We start from the raw sequence: 19438 nt of genomic DNA on the forward strand, positions 1-19438 counted from the left end.
CTTAATGCCAGCCAAGTGCAGACAAGCAGAACTCCAGCTGAGAGCTGGTCAAAGACAGGGCTCCTTGGCCCAAAGGGCTTAGATGAGAATTGGGCAAATCGTTCAGAAAATGTTCAGGCCTACTTTTTCCTATGTTTAAATCCATTTGCTTTCGTGTGTTTTCAACCCTTATGTGTTCACTTGCCACGCATCTAGTGAAAGAATTTACTGGCAGGAATGCTCATAGGTGCAATGTCTTTTAGGTGAATATTGGATAGTATTCAAGGAAAGTGAATTTTGAGCTTGTGAACATGAATATTCACACCAGACACCTATGTGTGAGTTACTTACATAGTCAGGGAACAGAAATATACCATGTGACTTGTATGTCTAGTCCATACTTCACTACCTGCCATGGTTCAACTATAGAAAATAATCTATTGTCATGGGCCAAACTGATGGAGACACAAATGTATTCACTCGGGAAACTTAAAATGATCTGGGATTCATTTATTTAGTGTAAAGAACTCTTTTGATAACCTCGGTTTCATGATTCTTTATTTCCGAAATAAAAAAATTTCAACAAGAAAACCGAAGAGACTCCAAATTTGGGTGAAATGTAGGTAAATTAAGATGAATGACATCTATCAGAATGAGGGAGATTTGAGAAAGGTCTGATTAACATAACCAACACAGCTCAAATTTCAAATACTCTCAACAAACTGCAAGCTACAGGCCAGAAATTATTCAGAGTTTATGCTACAAATAATTTTGAATGCAGAATCTGGAACATTCAAGAGAATGATCATCAGTTTGCAGGCAATATGTGAACAGAAGAAGAGGTGAGGAATAAATTACTGCCTATTGTTTGCCCAGCTCTAGAATGAGTCAATTCTCCTTCAAGAGTACCATATATATTTACGATGCTGTGAAATTAAAGGTTTGAGATGTCCAAATAAGTAATTTCATAAGAGGTCTCCAAGATCAAGGGCTGTTGGTATGATGGAATTACAATTCTTTTGGAAGGAGTTCCAATCAATATCTCATGACCATTCAGGTAAATAGTTAATTGAATTAATCAGCAATGGAAAAATGTGGGCACATCTGGAAATTAACCAAACCAAACCAGGAGTTTCAATTACATTCATGTGACAGATTTTCTTCTCAGAGGGCAATCAGACTCTGGAATGAGTTGCTCCAGTGCCACTGGAGAAACTCAAATTAATGGCATTCAAGAGAATAATAGCCAATAACTTGGGCATCAGAAGTATTTCAGGGTGTAAATGACATTAGATACTCATCTACTGTACAGTATCAGAGGGGTAGCCGTGTTAGTCTGAATCTGTAAAAAGCAACAGAGGGTCCTGTGGCACCTTTGAGACTAACAGAAGTATTGGGAGCATAAGCTTTCGTGGGTAAGAACCTCACTTCTTCAGATGCAAGTAATGGAAATCTCCAGAGGCAGGTAACAGGCAGGTAACAGGCAGGTAACACTTCAACCTCCCTGGCCACACAATAGCAGATGTAAAGGTAGACATCTTACAGCAAAAAAACTTCAGGACCAGACTCCAAAGAGAAACTGCCGAGCTCCAGTTCATTTGCAAATTTGACACCATCAGATCAGGATTAAACAAAGACTGTGAATGGCTATCCAACTACAGAAGCAGTTTCTCCTCCCTTGGTGTTCACACCTCCACTGCTAGCAGAGCACCTCACCCTCCCTGATTCAACTAACCTCGTTATCTCCATACTGATTTATACCTGCCTCTGGAGATTTCCATTACTTGCATCTGAAGAAGTGAGGTTCTTACCCACGAAAGCTTATGCTCCCAGTACTTCTGTTAGTCTCAAAGGTGCCACAGGACCCTCTGTTGCTATCTACTGTACAGTGATGTTTGAGCGCATGCACAGGGTTGAATTGATCACCGGATATGGGGTGCGGGAAAGGATATTCTCCTGTTGCATATTGACCAGGACCGTGGAAGTTTCTGTCCTCTCTTGGAGCATTGTGCAGGATTTGACCATTAGGATCAGGTGGGAGTATCCCACAAATGATCTCTTGCAGTTGCTGGGGAGCTGATGGGCACTGCTGAGACTGAAGGAGGAGGAACTGGCATTGGTGAGGCTGCAAGAGGAGGAAAAGGAGTGGTTCTCAACCTATTTACCACTGTGGGCTGCATATGCGGCTCTCTATGTGTTATGTGGCCACATCCGCACAATATATATACTCCCTATATGGTCCTGAGGATGTCACCTAGGCTGCATGTGTGCTGATTGGGCCGCGGGTTGAGAACCACTGCACTATTGGATGGATTGCCTTGGGGTGGGCAGACTCTGGTAGGATTGAAGGACTGGGAGAGATAACTGTGGGATTGCAGAAGAAAATGGAAATTGGTGGGACTGCAGGGTTGCGACAGGCTATTGTGGGATTTCAGAGGGATGGCCAGGTGTTGGAGGGATTACCGGCATTGATGAACCTCGTTTTTTCCCATCTTTTATTTCTGTGCAAACTAACACATGGCAAATGCAGTTGTGGTCTGTGTCCAAATGGCAGAAATACCCACTTTTGTTCACGTTCATTGCCATGTCTGGTTAACTTGTCTCTGTTTTCTCTCGTGTTTTCCTAACTCCCATCTTGTGTGACAAGAGCCAACCCAAATCCCAGCTCATGTTTCCGGCCACATTAATGAGGGAGGAGAATTACCTTGCGAGAGGGCTAACCATTCCAGTCCCCGCTTTCGTTGGATGCTGAATGGACAACCTGTGGATCTGACTGAGACTGAGGATGATGGCAAGTGGATGATTTTGGTGACAGAGGTGACTGGAAAGCTTGACTGTCAGATTCACCGTAACAAAAGCATCAGTGAGTGTTCCGTCATAGAACTGAAGTGTAACACAGGTAAGTGATGTTAGCCACAGTTTATCTTCATTTTGCCCCTCTCAGGATGAGGGTGAGAGGAGTTGTCATTGTCAGTATCTGCATGCAGAGACAAGTGCGTCTTGACTTCCTCGCCTCCCTCTCTCCCGCCCCCCCAGCTCTGTATCCATGTTCTATAACAGCAGTTCTCAATGGGGGGGGGGGGGTCCGCAAGCCCATTCAGGGGGGCCGCAGAGCCCCACGCCTGAAACCCGGTTCCCCCGAGCCCCAATGCTGAAACTGGGAGCAGCGGAGGGCTGAAGCTGGGGGCTCCCCCCAAAGCCAGGAGCAGCGGATGGCTGAACCTGGGAACCCCAGTGCCCCCCCCCCGCATGAAGTTGGGAGCCTCACTGGGAGCCTCCTGCCCACCCACAGCCCCTACCTATCCCCTGCCTGCACCCTGAGCTACCCCCTGCCTACACACAGCCCATAGCTACCCCACTCCCTGCACCCTGAGCTACCCCCTGCCCGCACACAGCTCCTAGTTACCCCCTCCCTGCTTCTTGAGCTCCCCCTGCCTGCACACAACCCGTAGCTACCCCCTCCCTGCACCCTGAGCTACCCCCTCCCTGCACACTGAGCTACCCCCTGCCTGCACACAGCCCCTAGTTGCCCCCTCCCTGCTCCTTGAGCTCCCCCCCTGCCTGCACAAAGCCCCTAGCTACCCCGTCCCTGCACCCTGAGCTACTCCCCTGCCCGCACACAGCCCATAGCTACCCCCTCCCTGCACCCAGAGCTACCCCCTGCCCGCACACAGCCCATAGCTACCCCCTCCCTGCACCCTGAGCTACGCCCTCCCTGCACCCTGAGCTACCCCCTCCCTGCTCCTTGAGCTACCCACTCCCTGCACCCTGAGCTACTCCCCTGCCCGCACACAGCCCCCAGCTAACTCTCCCTGCACCCTGAGCTACCCCCTCCCTGCTCCTTGAGCTGTCCCCTGCCCGCACACAGCCCCTAGCTACCCCCTCCCTGCACCTTGAGCTACCCCCTGCCTGCACCTTGAGCTACCCCCTGCCTGCACACAGCCCCTAGCTACCCCCTCCCTGTACCCTGAGCTACCCCCTGCCTGCACCTTGAGCTACCCCCTGCCTGCACCTTGAGCTACCCCCTGCCTGCACACAGCCCCTAGCTACCCCCTGCCTGCACCCTGAGCTACCCCCTGCCTGCACACAGCCCGTAGCTACCCCCTCCCTGCACCCTGAGCTACCCCCTCCCTGCACTCTGATCTACCCCTTGCCCGCACACAGCCCCTAGCTACCCCGTCCCTGCACCCTGAGCTACCCCTTCCCTGCACCCTGAGCTACCCCCTGCCTGCACACAGCCCGTAGCTACCCCCTCCCTGCACCCTGAGCTACCCCCTCCCTGCACACAGCCCGTAGCTACCCCCTCCCTGCACCCTGAGCTACCCCCTGCCTGCACACAGCCCGTAGCTACCCCCTCCCTGCACCCTGAGCTACCCCCTCCCTGCACACAGCCCGTAGCTACCCCCTCCCTGCACCCTGAGCTACCCCCTGCCTGCACACAGCCCGTAGCTACCCCCTCCCTGCACCCTGAGCTACACCTTCCCTGCACCCTGAGCTACTCCCCTGCCCGCACACAGCCCATAGCTACCCCCTCCCTGCACCCTGAGCTACCCCCTCCCTGCACATAGCCCGTAGCTACCCCCTCCCTGCACCCTGAGCTACCCCCTGCCTGCACACAGCCCGTAGCTACCCCCTCCCTGCACCCTGAGCTACCCCCTCCCTGCACCTTGAGCTACCCCCTGCCTGCACACAGCCCCTAGCTACGCCCTGCCTGCACCCTGAGCTACCCCCTGCCTGCACACAGCCCCTAGCTACCCCCTCCCTGCACCCTAAGCTACCCCCTGCCTGCACACAGCCCGTAGCTACCCCCTCCCTGCACCCTGAGCTACCCCCTCCCTGCACCTTGAGCTACCCCCTGCCTGCACCTTGAGCTACCCCCTGCCTGCACACAGCCCCTAGCTACCCCCTCCCTGCACCCTGAGCTACCCCCTCCCTGCACTCTGAGCTACCCCTTGCCCGCACACAGCCCCTAGCTACCCCGTCCCTGCACCCTGAGCTACCCCTTCCCTGCACCCTGAACTACCCCCTGCCTGCATACAGCCCCTAGCTACCTCTCCCTGTACCCTGAGCTACCCCCCTGCCCACAGACAGCCCGTAGTTACCCCCTCCCTGTACCCTGAGCTACTCCCCTGCCTACACACAGCCCCTAGCTACCCTGTCCCTGTACCCTGAGCTACCCCCTGCCCGCACACAGCCCCTAGCTACCCCTTGCCTGCACCCTGAGCTACCCCCTGCCTGCATACAGCCCCTAGCTACCCCGTCCCTGTACCCTGAGCTACCCCCTGCCCGCACACAGCCCCTAGCTACCCCCTGCCTGCACCCTGAGCTACTCCCCTGCCCGCACACAATCCCTAGCTACCCCCTCCCTGCACCTTGAGCTACCCCCCTGCCCGCACACAGCCCCTAGTTACCCCCTCCCTGTACCCTGAGCTACTCCCCTGCCTACACACAGCCCCTAGCTACTCCCTCCCTGCACCCTGAGCTACCCCCTGCCTGCACCCTGAGCTACCCCCTGCCCGCACACAGCCCCTAGCTACCCCGTCCCTGTACCCTGGGCTACCCCCTGCCCGCACACAGCCCCTAGCTACCCCGTCCCTGCACCCTGAGCTACCCCCTGCCTGCACACAGCCCCTAGCTACCCCCTCCCTGTACCCTGAGCTACCCCCTGCCCGCACACAATCCCTAGCTACCCCCTCCCTGCACCTTGAGCTACCCCCCTGCCTGCACACAGCCCCTAGCTACCCCTTCCCTGCACCCTGAGCTACCCCCTGCCTGCATACAGCCCCTAGTTACTCCACTCCCTGCACCCTGAGCTACCCCCTCCCTGCACCCTGAGCTACCCCCTCCCTGCACCCTGAGCTACCCCCATGCCTGCACACAGCCCCTAGCTACCCCTCCCTGTACCCTGAGCTACCCCCTGGCCACACACAGCCCCTAGCTACCCCATCCCTGCACCTTGAGCTACCCCCTGCCCACACACAGGCCATAGCTACCCCGTCCCTGTACCCTGAGCTACCCCCCTGCCTGCACACAGCCCCTAGCTACCCCATCCCTGCACCTTGAGCTACCCCCTGCCCACACACAGGCCATAGCTACCCCCTCTCTTCATCTTGAGCGGTTTTCAAACTTTTTGAACTGAGTCCCCTCTTTGAGTTATATTTTTGGGTGCGTCCCCCCCACAGCCCGGACAGGCTGGGTGCCTCCTGAGTGAGTCAGGGGATGGAGGTGGCACGCCCTCCCTGGACCCTGCTGTGCAGAGTTGGCTCGAGCCCCACCAGCCCCCAAATAGAAGCAAAACTATGCCTATGTCCAAGGGTGTTTCCCCCCAGGCCTGGAGCCCCCTGCTCCCCTCCTTCCCCTGCCGGGCCCTGGTGTTTTTATCGCACGTTGAGGGGGGGCCTCAGCAAGAAAAAGGTTGAGAATCCCTGTCCTACAATGTATTTCCCAAATTGATATGCACCTCCCCCACTGACAAATCAGAGATATCCTACCCCACAATCAAAAGAACATGGGTTTCTTCCTATCCTGACATACCTTCCTCACTCAGCCTTCCAGCACTTCCACAAATAAACCAGCACCCACTACCCTAGTTCTTCGGCTCCTGGGCTCAGCTGCTGTATTGTGCTGTGTTTTATTACCCTCCACGTAGGTCAGCTGTACAAAATCGTCAAGAAGATTAACCAGCTCATACGTATCGCCTCAGCCTTCCGCACTGTTAGTATTGGGCAAACAATTTGCCACAGATTATTTATTTATTCATCTAAGCGTTTTCCCTGTTTGCAAATTGTCTGCGGACTCTGATTTCATTCATTTGTTTACAATTGACGTCCCTTTCGTGTGAACAAATTTCACCCAATGGACGGATCACAAACGGTTCGGTGCGGGCTCGATCGAGAGCCTGTTGATATCGTTGGAAACACCCTCATTGACATTAATGGGCTGTGGATCAGGCCCTGCAATCATTCATGCAGGGATCTGATCATCACCCTGCAGTATATGCACTGTGGGGCCGCCTCAGTGACAAAGTGTAATATTTGTTCCCTATTTCCAGTTCACAAACCCATCAAGGAATGTCATGAGAGCTGGGCAAGCACTGCTGAAGTGAAAAGTTGTATGAACACATATTGGCAGGAGTATTAGCCCAGTTTTGGGAACTGGTGACACTTTTGCTTTCTGTGAACAAATATTTACTTCGTTCTAACGTTCACGGACAGTGAGTAAAAAGGGTTTTGAATACCAATGTAGAGAATTCATGGGTTTTCATTTTTTTGTAATGATCGATTATTTTTGCTGTATTCTTTCCCCTTCTAATTGCCATTATGATGATTATAGTTAGAAAAAGACTGATGATATTCTACTCACTAGTCAGAAAAATATTACTTGCTCCAGGCAAATGGACAAATGCAGGTTTTGTAAGGTTGATAATGAATCTAAATACACTGGGCATTAGACAACTTGATGGCAGATGAAATTTATCCTGGATAATTGTTATCATAAAACATATTAACCAAAATAATTTAAACTTTTCAGGAACACTGAAGGGTTATGAACATGTGGGATCTAAAGAAAATGACTTGGGAATTATAAGTAGCTTGATAAAGATGTCTGTCCAGCATGCAGAAGTAGTTTAAATAAGCAAGAAGATACATAGGACATTTAAAAGGGTATTAATTATTATTAGAGCTGTCAAGCGATGAAAAAAATTAACCGCGATTAATCATGCGATTAAATGCACGATTAAACAATAATAGAATACCATTTATTTAAATATTTTGGATGTTTTCTACATTTCCAAATATATTAATTTCAATTACAACACAGAACACAAAGTGTACAGTGCTCACTCGATATTTATTTTATTACAAATATTTGCACTGTAAAAAACAAAATAAATAGTATATTTCAATTCACCTCATACAAGTACTGTAATGCAATCTCTTTATTATGACAGTTGAAATTACAAATGTGGAATTATTTACAAAAAATAATTGCATTCAAAAATAAACAATGTAAAACTTTAGAGCCTACAAGTCCTCTCTGTCCTACTTCAGCCAATCACTCAAATAAACAAGTCTGGTTACAATTTGCAGGAGATAATGCTGCCCACATCTTGTTTACAATGTCACCTGAAAGTGAGAACAGGTGTTCGCATGGCACTGTTGTAGCCGGCATCACAAGATATGTACGTGCCAGATGCACTAAAGATTCATATGTCCCTTAATGCTTCAACCACCATTCCAGAAGATATGCGCCAATGCTGATGACAGGTTCTGCTCGATAACGATCCAAAGCAGAGCGGACCAATCCATGTTCATTTTCATCATCTGAGTCAGATGCCAACAGCAGAAAGTTGATTTTCTTTTTTGGTGGTTTGGGTTCTGTAGTTTCCTCATCGAAGTGTTGCTCTTTTAAGACATCTGAAAGCATGCGCCACACCTCGTCCCTCTCAGATTTTGAAAGGCACTTCAGATTCTTAAAGCTTGGGTCGAGTGCTGTACCTATCCTTCGAAATCACACATTGGCACCTTCTTTGTGTTTTGTCAAATCTGTTGTGAGTGTTCCTAAAATGAACATATGCTTGGTCATCATCCGAGACTGCTATAACATGAAATATATGGCAGAATATGGGTAAAACAGAACAGGAGACATACAATTCTCCCCCAAGGAGTTCAGTCACAAATTTAATTAATGCATTATTTTTTTAACTAGCATCATCAGCATGGAAGCATGTCCTCTGGAATGGTGGCCGAAGCATGAAGGGACATATGAATGTTTAGCACATCTGGCATGTAAATACCTGGCAACGCTGCCTACAAAAGTGCCATGCGAACGCCTGTTCTCACTTTCAGGTGACATTGTAAATAAGAAGCAGTCAGCAGTATCTCCCATAAATGTAAACAAACTTGTTTGTCTTGGCGATTGGCTGAACAAGCAGTAGGACTGAGTGACTTGTAGGCTCTAAACTTTTACATTGTTTTGTTTTTGAGTGCAGTTATGTAACAAAAAAAATCTACATTTGTAAGTTACACTTTCATGATAAAGAGATTGCACTACAGTACTTGTATGAGGTGAATTGAAAAATACTATTAATTTTGTTTATCATTTTTACAGTGCAAATATTTGTAATAAAAATAATAATATAAAGTGAGCACTGCACACTTCGTATTCTGTGTTGTAATAGAAATCAATATATTTGAAAATATAGAAAAACGTCCAAAATATTTAATAAATTTCAATTGGTATTCTATTGTTTAACAGTGCAATTAATTGTGATTAATTTTTTTAATTGCAGTTAATTTTTTTAGTTAATCGCGTGAGTTAACTTCAGTTAGCCCTAATTATTATTATTTTAAGTATTTTGAATAGTGTATTCAATTTGGTCCCTGTGGAGAGAGACACTGTAGATAGATAAATTGACTAGCTAGCTAAACAACCTACTGTAGCTAGCTAGACAAGGTGACTAACTAAACAGATTGACAGGTATACTTAGTTCAAGGTGTGGGAATAGTAGATCAAAAAGGAACCAAGTGATAATAAAATCAATGGTTCAAATCTAACCCTGGTGCAATTCTCTTGACTTCAGTGAATTTATACGGGGTTAAATTTGGCTCCATACATTTATCATATTTGGAAAAAGAGTGTTTTTCTTCTGAATGTCCTACTTCTGAACAAACCATCCTTACACAGGAGGAGTGCTTTGGAGGATCTCAGTCTGTTTGTAAGTCTGTTGCGCCATCTGCCTGTCTTTCTGTCCATTTCTCTTTACCTCTCTGAAGTAAATTCAGTTCTTATATAAGGTCTGATCTACACTGGGGGGGGTGGGGTGGATCTAAGTTACGCAACTTCAGCTACGTGAATAATGTAGCTGAAGTCGACGTACTTAGATCGACTTACCATGGTGTCTTCACCGTGATGAGTCGACTGCTGCCATTCCCCCATTGGCTCCACCTGCGCCTCTCGCGATGGTGGAATACAGGAGTCGACGGGAGAGTGCTCAGGGGTCGATTTATCGCATCTAGACTAGACGCGATAAATCGACCCCCGCTGGATCGATCGCTGCCCACCGATCCGGCGGGTAGTATAGACTTACCCTAAATCTGTGTAGTTGACAAATCCCCAGTCAATGAGTAAGGTGCTGGATAATATTTACCAACCTGTGTGTGACCTTCTGACAGGCCATCTGCAGTCCGTGCCTCATGCTGGTAGCTTCACATTAGCTCTGGCTGGGAAGAGGAATAAAGAGAAAATCTGTAACACAGTTAGGAACCACATAGTCCATCCTTTCTTCCTAATTCCCCCAGCCCACTCACCTCTTCAGTATTCTTCACTGACTTGAATTCAGCTGCAGGGCTTCTTCAGCTCAGGAGGACAAGCTTCAGTTCCTCTGACTAACATGCGGTGTCCTTCGTGCAGGAAACCTGCTGCAGGAACCTTGGTTCATTTACACCCTGGCAGCGTGTGGAGGGGGAGCAATTGTCCTGGCTGTTATAGCGTCACTGATAACATGCTGCTGCCTGAAAAGCAAACAGCAGTTCATTCCGGTGCCTTCAGGTGAGCGGGGATTTCTCTGCTTCTTACTGGGTTGAGAAGAGTCTGTCCTAGGACAGTCTAAACACAGCTCCATTTCCCAATTTGCTGGGTTCTCCATAGATACTGACTAGACTTTGTGGCTAGTCTTGTCTTCCTTCCATTCCTGCCCTTGTCCCAGTAAAGTTGAGCTTTGTAAAAACCTGCTCGTTGCTGGGGGAAAGTCTCCTGCTGGTGAGTTCCAGAAGGAACATTTTTGTTTTCACCTCAGATTTGCTGGCAGGAGCTATTTGTGCTGAAAACATCAGTGGGGGCACATTAAAGAAGTCCTACTGCTCTGTCTAGGCTTGATCCTGAAGGGAGCTCAGCACCTGTTCCTCCCACTGAATCTCCTGTTGGGATCAGGCCCTCTGTGCTCTGAGTTCAGACATAGCCAGGCCACCTCAGGTGGCAATCCTGTCAGCTCTCCAAATTTGGAAAGTTTATAGTGTCAATACCCTGTATCAGTCTGCTCTGGGAATGGCACCAGGGCCATGTAAGATGGAGACCAAGATGAGTGTGAAAAGTCAGGCTTCACACTGAATATTTCCAGAGTTTATGGAGGGTGGGGCCTGGTTCCTGCTTCCTTGCAGTCTTTCATCTGCTTTTCTACAGAGGAGGAAAAGGAAGAGGGAATGACGATGTCAGTCATCTCCAATGAAGAAACAAAGAGCCCTCCAAATGGAGACCACCATGAGGCACCATCTGCCCCAGATGACAGCCCTCCAAACCCTGGTTGGTACAGGGTCTTGATTTGTAGCTTTCTGAGAAATAACTCGTTTAGGAAATTGGAGGAGGATAAAATTGATGTATGTTATTGAGGGTGGAAAGAGTTGGCTGGACAGTCTGGAGGCCAAATATGACTACTGGAAGTGCAAGCTTCCCAGCACTGTCCTGTCAATACCGCATTAAGCCACATCAGTATGTGCATTTGTCAGCTCTTGGTGCATTGTGGTCTCGTGCCTTTAATACCCAATAAGTGCACCAATACGCCATTAATGCACCTCCTGCCGTGGGGCCGAGGAGGGCTCATCCATTTTACCTTCTGGTTATTAAAAATATCTTTTTAAAAACAGCTTTGCAATTTTACTGTAATGTTAGCTCCCCACCCTGCATATCCAGTATATTTATAAGCTAGATTCATTAACATTGCCCCCAATTCTAGAAATCATTCTTATTCAGCACAGTGCTTAAGAATGTGATAAGCCAGCAGCACATGCTTAAATCCCGTTGAAGTCAGAGATACTTGAGCACATGCTGTGTTGCTTTCTTGAATCAGGGCCACAATTAGTAATACATTCATATTTAAATCTACCAAAGAAATCGGGAATGGAAAACATGGTATATGTGTAATGCAGGCAGGTTAATGTGGGGATAGAAACTGTTTTTTTAATCTTCTATGTGAGTGCTTGATGCATTAAACTCATTTTTTTGCATTTACTTTTCCTGATTTTTTAAATGAACATTAACAGCAGCATATCCGTTACTAACCCATATTAACCGAAACTGCCCTAACTGGGAGACTTTTAAGTGAGGCTTCCTTATCTCTGGCATCTTAAACTGTGGCCTCAACTTAACTGTCCTTTACTGAGACGTCCTTAACTGAGTTATCCATAATCTACCATTGGTTCAATCATCCTCAGGCAAAACTGCATGCCCTCGGTTTTCAGCGGTTATTGACAAGGGTGCCACAAAAATAAATTGCGTGTGCTTGATGAACAGAGCACTGGATTGGGACTCGGGAAATAGGGGTTCTGTTCCTAGCTCTGCCCTTGATGTGCTGGGTGACCTTGAAACTGACCTCCTTGGTCAGGTGCTTTGCACTCTGCTGATGCAAAGCATTATGTCAGAGGGCCGTGTCATTGTTAATGCACATGTGCAATCATTCCAGCCTTAATGAGCCAACCTTTTAAAACATTGAACTGATTTTCTTCCCATTGAAAATCCCTTCTCTTCATTAGGAAGGTCTATAAAACAAGGTATGTTTACATTTTCTGGCAGCGTACTAAGAGAAATGGAGGTATGCATGTACTGCATTTCAATAGGAGCCTGTGGAAGAAGGATGTTTTTAACTTGCTTCTCTGATTCAAAAATGGCTGAAACTCGTTTTGCTCTAACTTTATAAATAAATTGCATGTGGGGTTTTTAAGCATGGAAAATCCCAGCACCAAAGAATCTGGTTGAGAAAGTCATGATGAGCAAGTGAAAAATGAGGGGTTGGAAAGGAAACTGAAACTCAGCCCTAACTCTAGCTGCTTCTACCACAGGAGCCATAATAAAATACAGTTTTATCTTGTATTGCATCTTACAAATATATTGTATCCCTTAAAATGTGTTGCAGAGTTAAAAAATATAGTTACAGAGCAAGATAGTACAATAATAATGGAGGAGGAGTTAAATGTAGAGATATAGGCAAGGGAGAATTGATATGGTTTAGATCAGAGATTTGAAAATATACGGAAAGTTAATAAGGCAGAGAGAGATGGCAAGAGCTTGTCTCAAAGCAATAGTTGCCAGATTGTACTGAAGGACAGAGAGGAAACCAGTTCTGGGTGAGAAGAAATTAAACAGAGAGGGGACTAGAGAAAGATGAGCTCGGTGCTGTTGTCTGTGGCAAATCCCTAGAGGGATTTAAAAACAAGGGAGGTGATCTTGAACCAGATCCTGAATTGAATGTGGAGTCAGTGGAGCAGTTTGCAGCATGGGCTGAAGCAGTTGTGCTTCATTGTGCCTGTCAGAAGGAAACAACAGCGTCTGAGTGTGCTGGAGAGCAGAGAGCTGGGACTAGGGCAGGCCATAGAGAAGGGAGTTGCGATTGTCAAGGCAAAAGGAGATGAAAGTCTGGGTGAGGATTTCAGCAGAGATGGAGTTAAGACAGTAGCAAATGTTTATAACCATTTCTCACTTGTTTTCCAGAAAGCACAGAGACCTGTCAAGGTCTTGAGGCAGAGCCCAAGATGGAGGCAGAGTCTGAGGTCACACCGGATCCAGAGGTGGTTGTTGACATCAACAACGAAGAATTTTTGTGCGACTCTTTCCCTGATCCTATTGATCCCTGACCAGACACGCTCACTGTACCATCCTGGGGCCGGGGGGAGGGGGAGGGCATCCCCTCTGTATTCCATAGTTTCATTCCATGTAAGAACTTGTCTGCAAAATAACTGAATTAGAGGGGGAAAGTCCACATGCGCACAGATTACAGGCCTGCAAACCTTATTAAAAACCATGCTTGGGCGCTATCATTAGCAATGGGCAAAAGGGTTCAAATATTAATAAGACTTCCCCCAACTCCATGACCATTTGCCTATTTATAAGACTGTTCCTGAGCTATGAAGCGGTTTGGCATGCTCTGAAATGAGCTGGGTAACCCTCCCCCCGCCCATTATTTTTCATGTCTTTGCTCCTCTGAGATTCCTGGCTAGGTACCGGGATGGACACAACATTTAATCTGAGACCAAAACCAGGATGTGTCAGAAATTTCCTGGGAAAGCCTATTCTCATGAGATTTCCAGCCACATTTTGCAAACTTGAGGTCAGGGGAAGGCTGAGATAAGCATTCATTGTGATGGGTGCTTATCTGAACCTAATCCTTTGCATTTCACCATAACTAGTTATTATATGATGCTGAGAGATGTGAACCAGCTGTGATGGCTGGACGTATTGGAAGAGGATGACTTTGGATCTCCCAGTATATTTGTTGCTCAGTAATGACCAACAGGTGGTTATATATTTTCCTTCCACGGATGCTGATTGCATAGTGAGATGAGTGATTTGCAGCTGGTGTGTCACTGGGCTGCTTGCCTTTATCATAAGGGTTTTCATGGCATCCACCTGTGATTCTGAAAAGGTGGCTAGTGTAAAGCTGAGATTGTTGAGTGGTGTAATCCTTAAGGCATTACTGCCTGAAATATAATGGTCTGGCTAGTGCAGGCTGATTAAGCTGGTCCAGTGTGTGTGCTTGGGCTTTTTCTCCTCTGTGTTATCTGCACAGACAGCTGCAGCTTAGAGAATTCCTTAAGTGGGCTCATCCTGGAGCCTGCTCAGTATTATACCCATTGACTTTGCTTAGAAGAGACTTGGGACTGGAGTAGTGGGGTTCTGATGGAGACTTGTTAGCAGAGATATAAAGGGGAATCAAGGTAGCAGGGGACCCTACAGGCCAGGAGAAAGGAACACTGGCAAAACGGCAGGTGAGTCTATCCTGGGAAACTTATGGTTTGGGCTGAGCTACGTTCCCAGTGTGTTGGGGTAGGGAATGAGAGCTGGGGTGGGTTCAAGAAATCAAGCTTCCCTTGCTTTGAGAGAGCTATGGAGGTGAGGGTCAGTTTAAAGTCAAAGTAGGTGATGCAGTTCAGGGCTGAGCTACATTGGCAAAGCTGTGGTGGCTGAGAACATTGCATTTTCTCTAATGAATGCTGTTATGTCCTCCATTTGGTCACCATTCACTGACATTTCCCACCCCCCACCCCCCCCAAATCCTATGGAAAGAGAACTGAGTGGTGGTTTGTACACACTCTCTGATGCGGGCTGCAAGCACCTCAGTAAGGAAAGATTCCCTGTCTCCTGGCCTGGGAGCTGGAGAGAATGGCACACAATATCTGAAAAATCACTTTGCACATTTTGATGGCAAAGCTCTGTATTGGTGATGCCACAGGGTAATTTGTTCCTGTTCTGTTTTCTCTGATTTTTAGGACTCCATTTATAAGATCTTGCAGGTCTAGTAGCAGGGAGGGGAAGGTTCTTAGATGTCATGTGCCACAGGTGCCTGTTCAACCGATCTCTACTGCTAGGAAACACCCCATCTGTTAGGCTCAGACTTTCTATGATGGGAAAGGGTTGGCCCTTTGGATTTTCTCAAGGCGTTAGGCCATCCCCTCTCAGTTGGAATGTTGCTCAGAGCCCTTTACATGAATGTGGCTGTGTGTGGGGGGGGTTATATCACATCCCTCATGGGCACATCCAGGTAGAAATGTGGGGATACCCATTGATGGTGCGCTGTGGGGGAGTTCAGTAGTGCCAAAGAAGTGCTGGGTGCAGTCAGCTCTGGGGTTTCCGACCTGTCTGCTGTGCGTTGTAGCTGATACAGCTATAGGCAAACAGGGTGACATCAATGCTGGTCCTTAAACCCAGGGCTCAGTGATCCTCCTCAGAATCGTGCCTGTGAAGAGATGTTTCCGCTACTGTCAGTGTAGGTCTCAGTCAAACTCGAGCTGGATTGAGCTTCCCTGTACCCAGGAAATATAGGGGAATGAGTCTTCTGTTCTGTGGGAACTGGTAACCTAGGGTGCAGGATCTCCATAGGCATCCCCTTTTCTCCCCCCCCCCCCCCTTCCCTGCAGGCAGACCTCTATCACCAGACTCTACCATGCAAGTCTGGTGAGACTGTGCAGGAGTAGGGTTCTCCCCTTGAACTGGGTGCTGGTCATTAGTCCTGTCCTGGCTCATGTGTTGGGAGAAGGTCCAGGGAAAGCTAAGATGCTAGCCAGCTTTGGACGCTCGGCAGGCAGGCAGAACACTCCATTTCTCTTTGCTCCCTCCCTGCAGCTGTACAGCAATTGTTAAAGATTTTTATTACTGCAACATAAGGCCAGGAGGGGAAATCTCTCAGCTTTTACTTTTCTTTTTTGTTTTTAATTGTACATGCTTGTGCTAAGTTGCAGGTTGGTTTTTTTGTGTGTGCTGATTCTGTTCTTAATAAAGAGATTAAACTTTCCACAAGAGGTTATAAAATAAAATTCTGTTCTTTGGCAAATGTCCATGTGTACTTGTCACTGAGGTTGCCAACTGGCAGGTTTTTGACCAGCCTTGCCGATGTTTGTACTGCCTTGCTGGTTAAAAGATTGAATGTACAGTTTGTTTTTTTTCACTGGGGCCAACATTCCCTGTAAGCTGTGTGCATGCATTGCAACATAGTGATCTGGTAACTACAGTGCATGCCATGAGTCTGGCAGCATGGTCAGCACCCAGCTCTGGCTCTGTCGGGCTGGGCTCTGCAACTGCCAAAACCACAATGGCTCCTCTTGGTGCCAGGAAACAGGACAGACCCAAGGCTTGCCCACTGGGGTGGGGGCAAATGTCCCTGGGGGAGAGGGGGCAGTAAGAGGGCTCCCTCGTGGGCTCAGGTGTGGGAAGTGTCCAGTGCAGGGATGGGCAAACATTTTGGCCCAAGGGCCACTTTGGGGAATAAAAATTGTATGGGGGGCCATGAATGCTCACAAAATTGGGGTTGGGGTGTGGGCTTTGGGGTGCAGGCTTTAGAGTGGGATGAGAGGTTTGGGGTGCAGGAGGGTGCTCTAGGCTGGGATCAAGGGGTTTGGAGAGCGGGAGGGGTATGGGGTATGGGGAGAGGCTTTGGGAGTACAGGCTCTGAGCGGCGCTTACTTCAAGAGGCTCCCGGAAGCAGTGGCATGTCCCTTCTCCAGCTCCTACATGGAGGCACTGCCAGGCGGCTCTGCACGCTGCCCCACCCGCAAGCACCTACCCTGCAGCTCCCATTGGAGCGTGTAAGAGCCAAAGTGGGGCCATGCCATGGCTTCCAGGAGCCGTGTGGTGCGGTCCCCGACCCAGCACCCCGGCCGGAGTGGGGCTGAGCCATGGGGTGCAGCTCACAGGCTGGCTTAAACAGCTCGTGGGCTGGATGCAGCCTGCGGGCTGTGGTTTGCCCACCCCTGGTCCAGTGGCTGGTGGTTCTGCATCTCAAAGATGGCAACTCCATTTGTCACTGGAGGAACTGTCATTTCAAGAGAGACCATCCATTGCTGGAGATGAGACAAGGAGATTCCAAGTTTATGCCGCTTTGGAACTCTCTGACCGTGTTCAGGAAAGGTGATGTTAGCGTCATTATTAAACAACCAAACCGCAAGCTCAAGGGAAGAGGGAAAAGATGTGAATTTATGGTGACTGACTGGAAGGGCAAGGAAGTCATGGGGCTTGAAGAACTACCAGTAATAATAATCCTAATACTGAATAATATCACATGTAATGCCAATCTATGTAAGATTGTATAATACTGTACCTTCATCAACACACGGTGTGAGTGCTCATTTACAGACATGCAGTTTTGCAAAATGACCACGAGGGAGCAGCAAATTAACACAAAACACTGAAGTGGTTCTAGATAGAAATGTAGGTGAGAAAGTCTGTTCTTTGCTAACACCCCAAAAGGTGGGTTGAAAAGAATAATGCTCCAATATTAAATGGGTATAGTTAAGCTGGGGCCTGGCTGTGGGTGTTTCAGGGGAAGGAGCCTGGACAATTGTGTGGGCCCCTTTAGGATCAGACCTGGAGCTGGGGTGTGGGAAGGACAAGCAGTAAAGCAAGTCTCCTGCTAAGGTCAGCTACTGGTCTGTGATGAGAGGGGGCATATGCAGTGAGATCAGGCATGGGGTGGCAAACAGGAGGTGTGGGGTGCAAGACTTTTGAGGGGCTTTTCAGCTAAAATGGTGACTTGGTATTCTTTGCCATGACAAAGCCATCATTTTGGCCATGCCAGCCAGCCAGTACATAAGCCAGGTTTAAACAGCACCTTAGCTCCATCCATGCTAAAGCGTAGCTAAGCGATAAAACTCTGCTGACCCTTTGAGCTCTGGGCTGTAGAACAGCTGGGAAGCACTACAGTCTGAGTACGGCAGCACGGCCCTGTCAGCACAGGCTTTGATGGGCAGCCTGTAATGAAGCCTCGGAGTGGATGCCCACAGCACTTTTTCTCTCAGTGTGCACTCCAGGCAGAGTAGAATCTGGTGTGTTAACAGCTGATGCATCAGTTTCTTGCCCACAGCTACCTACTGGCAGGGACAGGAGCCTGCTAGGCCAGGGTGATACAACACCCTGAAACGCTTCCTACATCCCCAGAAAATCCCTCAGCCCTGTGGGGTTTTTGAAAGCAAACTTTCTCAGAAATGCAACAGCAGCGCACACCCATCAAGGCTTCTAATATCGCCAGCTCACAGAAGCTGTGAGGGTAAAATGTTCTGAAAGATGGGTGACTTTGCTCCTGTATGTTCCACCTCCTATGAAAGGCCAGCCAATTTCTGCTGTGCTTGTAACCTGGCCTTGTGCCTATCTCTGCTAAGCAGGGTCAGGTTTGATGAGTATTTGGGGAGGAGACTTCTAAGAAACGCTTGTCGCAAGTTCAGGCTGTGGTGTGCAGGTGGCACTCTCCATTCTGTGTCAGAACTGATGCAGCGCTCCAACATGGGGCTGGAGGTATTGTGCGGCTGGAGGCTCTGACTTTCATAAAACATAAAAACAAGTTACTGACTATTCATGACCCTCTCCCTGTAGGACCCTTGGCCAGCTCCCTAGGGTGTTAGCCACAGAATCCTGGGCACGTTCCGACATAGATAATTCTATCCTGTTTCCCTAAATGCCCCTGTAGTACTGACTCCATAACCTGCTGTGTCCTGTTGCTTTGTGGTGCATTCCAGTTGCTGTTTTCCACTCCAGAGGTGACTGTATTTCAGTGGTGACCAAGGTGAGTCCTATATGGATTTTGTCAGAGTTTGTCAGGTGCTGTGGGCCCCTTCCGTATAAAAGTTGCTAGTGAAGTGTAAATGAATATTATCTATTCTGAGACCAGAATAACTTGGCATTTTCTCCAGAGTTTGCCTCCCTTTATAAGAGCCGCCTGCACCTCTCCGTCATGCCCAGCTGTTGACAGGAAAGCAGTGTGCTCCTCTGGTGATTGGATAAATGAGCCATGTACTCCTCGCCTCCTTATTCAAGTGCCATGAGATGCAATGAGAAATAGGAAAGGCTAGACAGCTCAAGTATGGACCCAGAATGGTTTCACTGAGCCCGGCATCTTGCCTTCTAGCTCCCATCCATCTGCTGCTGTATCCCCGAGGATGGCTGACGTTGCAGGGGAGATGTGCCAATTAAAAGTGCTGCTCCA

General features: G+C 48.2%; 2 protein-coding genes across 3 annotated transcripts in view; both read left to right on the forward strand.

Moving 5' to 3' along the window:
* Positions 1-16297, forward strand: part of LOC101931190 (T-cell surface antigen CD2-like) — a 41008-nt gene extending 24711 nt beyond the window's left edge. Inside the window, exons 3-6 of the mRNA XM_065575203.1 lie at positions 2627-2878; positions 10393-10530; positions 11161-11280; positions 13462-16297. Of these exons, the coding sequence (XP_065431275.1) occupies positions 2627-2878; positions 10393-10530; positions 11161-11280; positions 13462-13604 (653 nt within the window). The 3' untranslated portion in view covers positions 13605-16297. The remainder of the gene's footprint in view (positions 1-2626; positions 2879-10392; positions 10531-11160; positions 11281-13461) is intronic.
* The window catches only part of LOC101954165 (T-cell surface antigen CD2-like), a 42783-nt gene continuing 37949 nt past the window's right edge, over positions 14605-19438 (forward strand). Inside the window, exon 1 of one of the 2 annotated variants that reach the window (XM_065575191.1) lies at positions 14605-14735. The gene's annotated coding sequence lies outside the window, so the exon portion shown is untranslated. Of the gene's footprint in view, positions 14736-18719; positions 19019-19438 lie in introns of those variants that run through there. The other variant, XM_065575190.1, reaches the window with a different exon arrangement.

Source organism: Chrysemys picta, chromosome 1 (assembly GCF_011386835.1).
Source record: "Chrysemys picta bellii isolate R12L10 chromosome 1, ASM1138683v2, whole genome shotgun sequence".
Classification (NCBI taxonomy): Eukaryota; Metazoa; Chordata; order Testudines; family Emydidae; genus Chrysemys; species Chrysemys picta.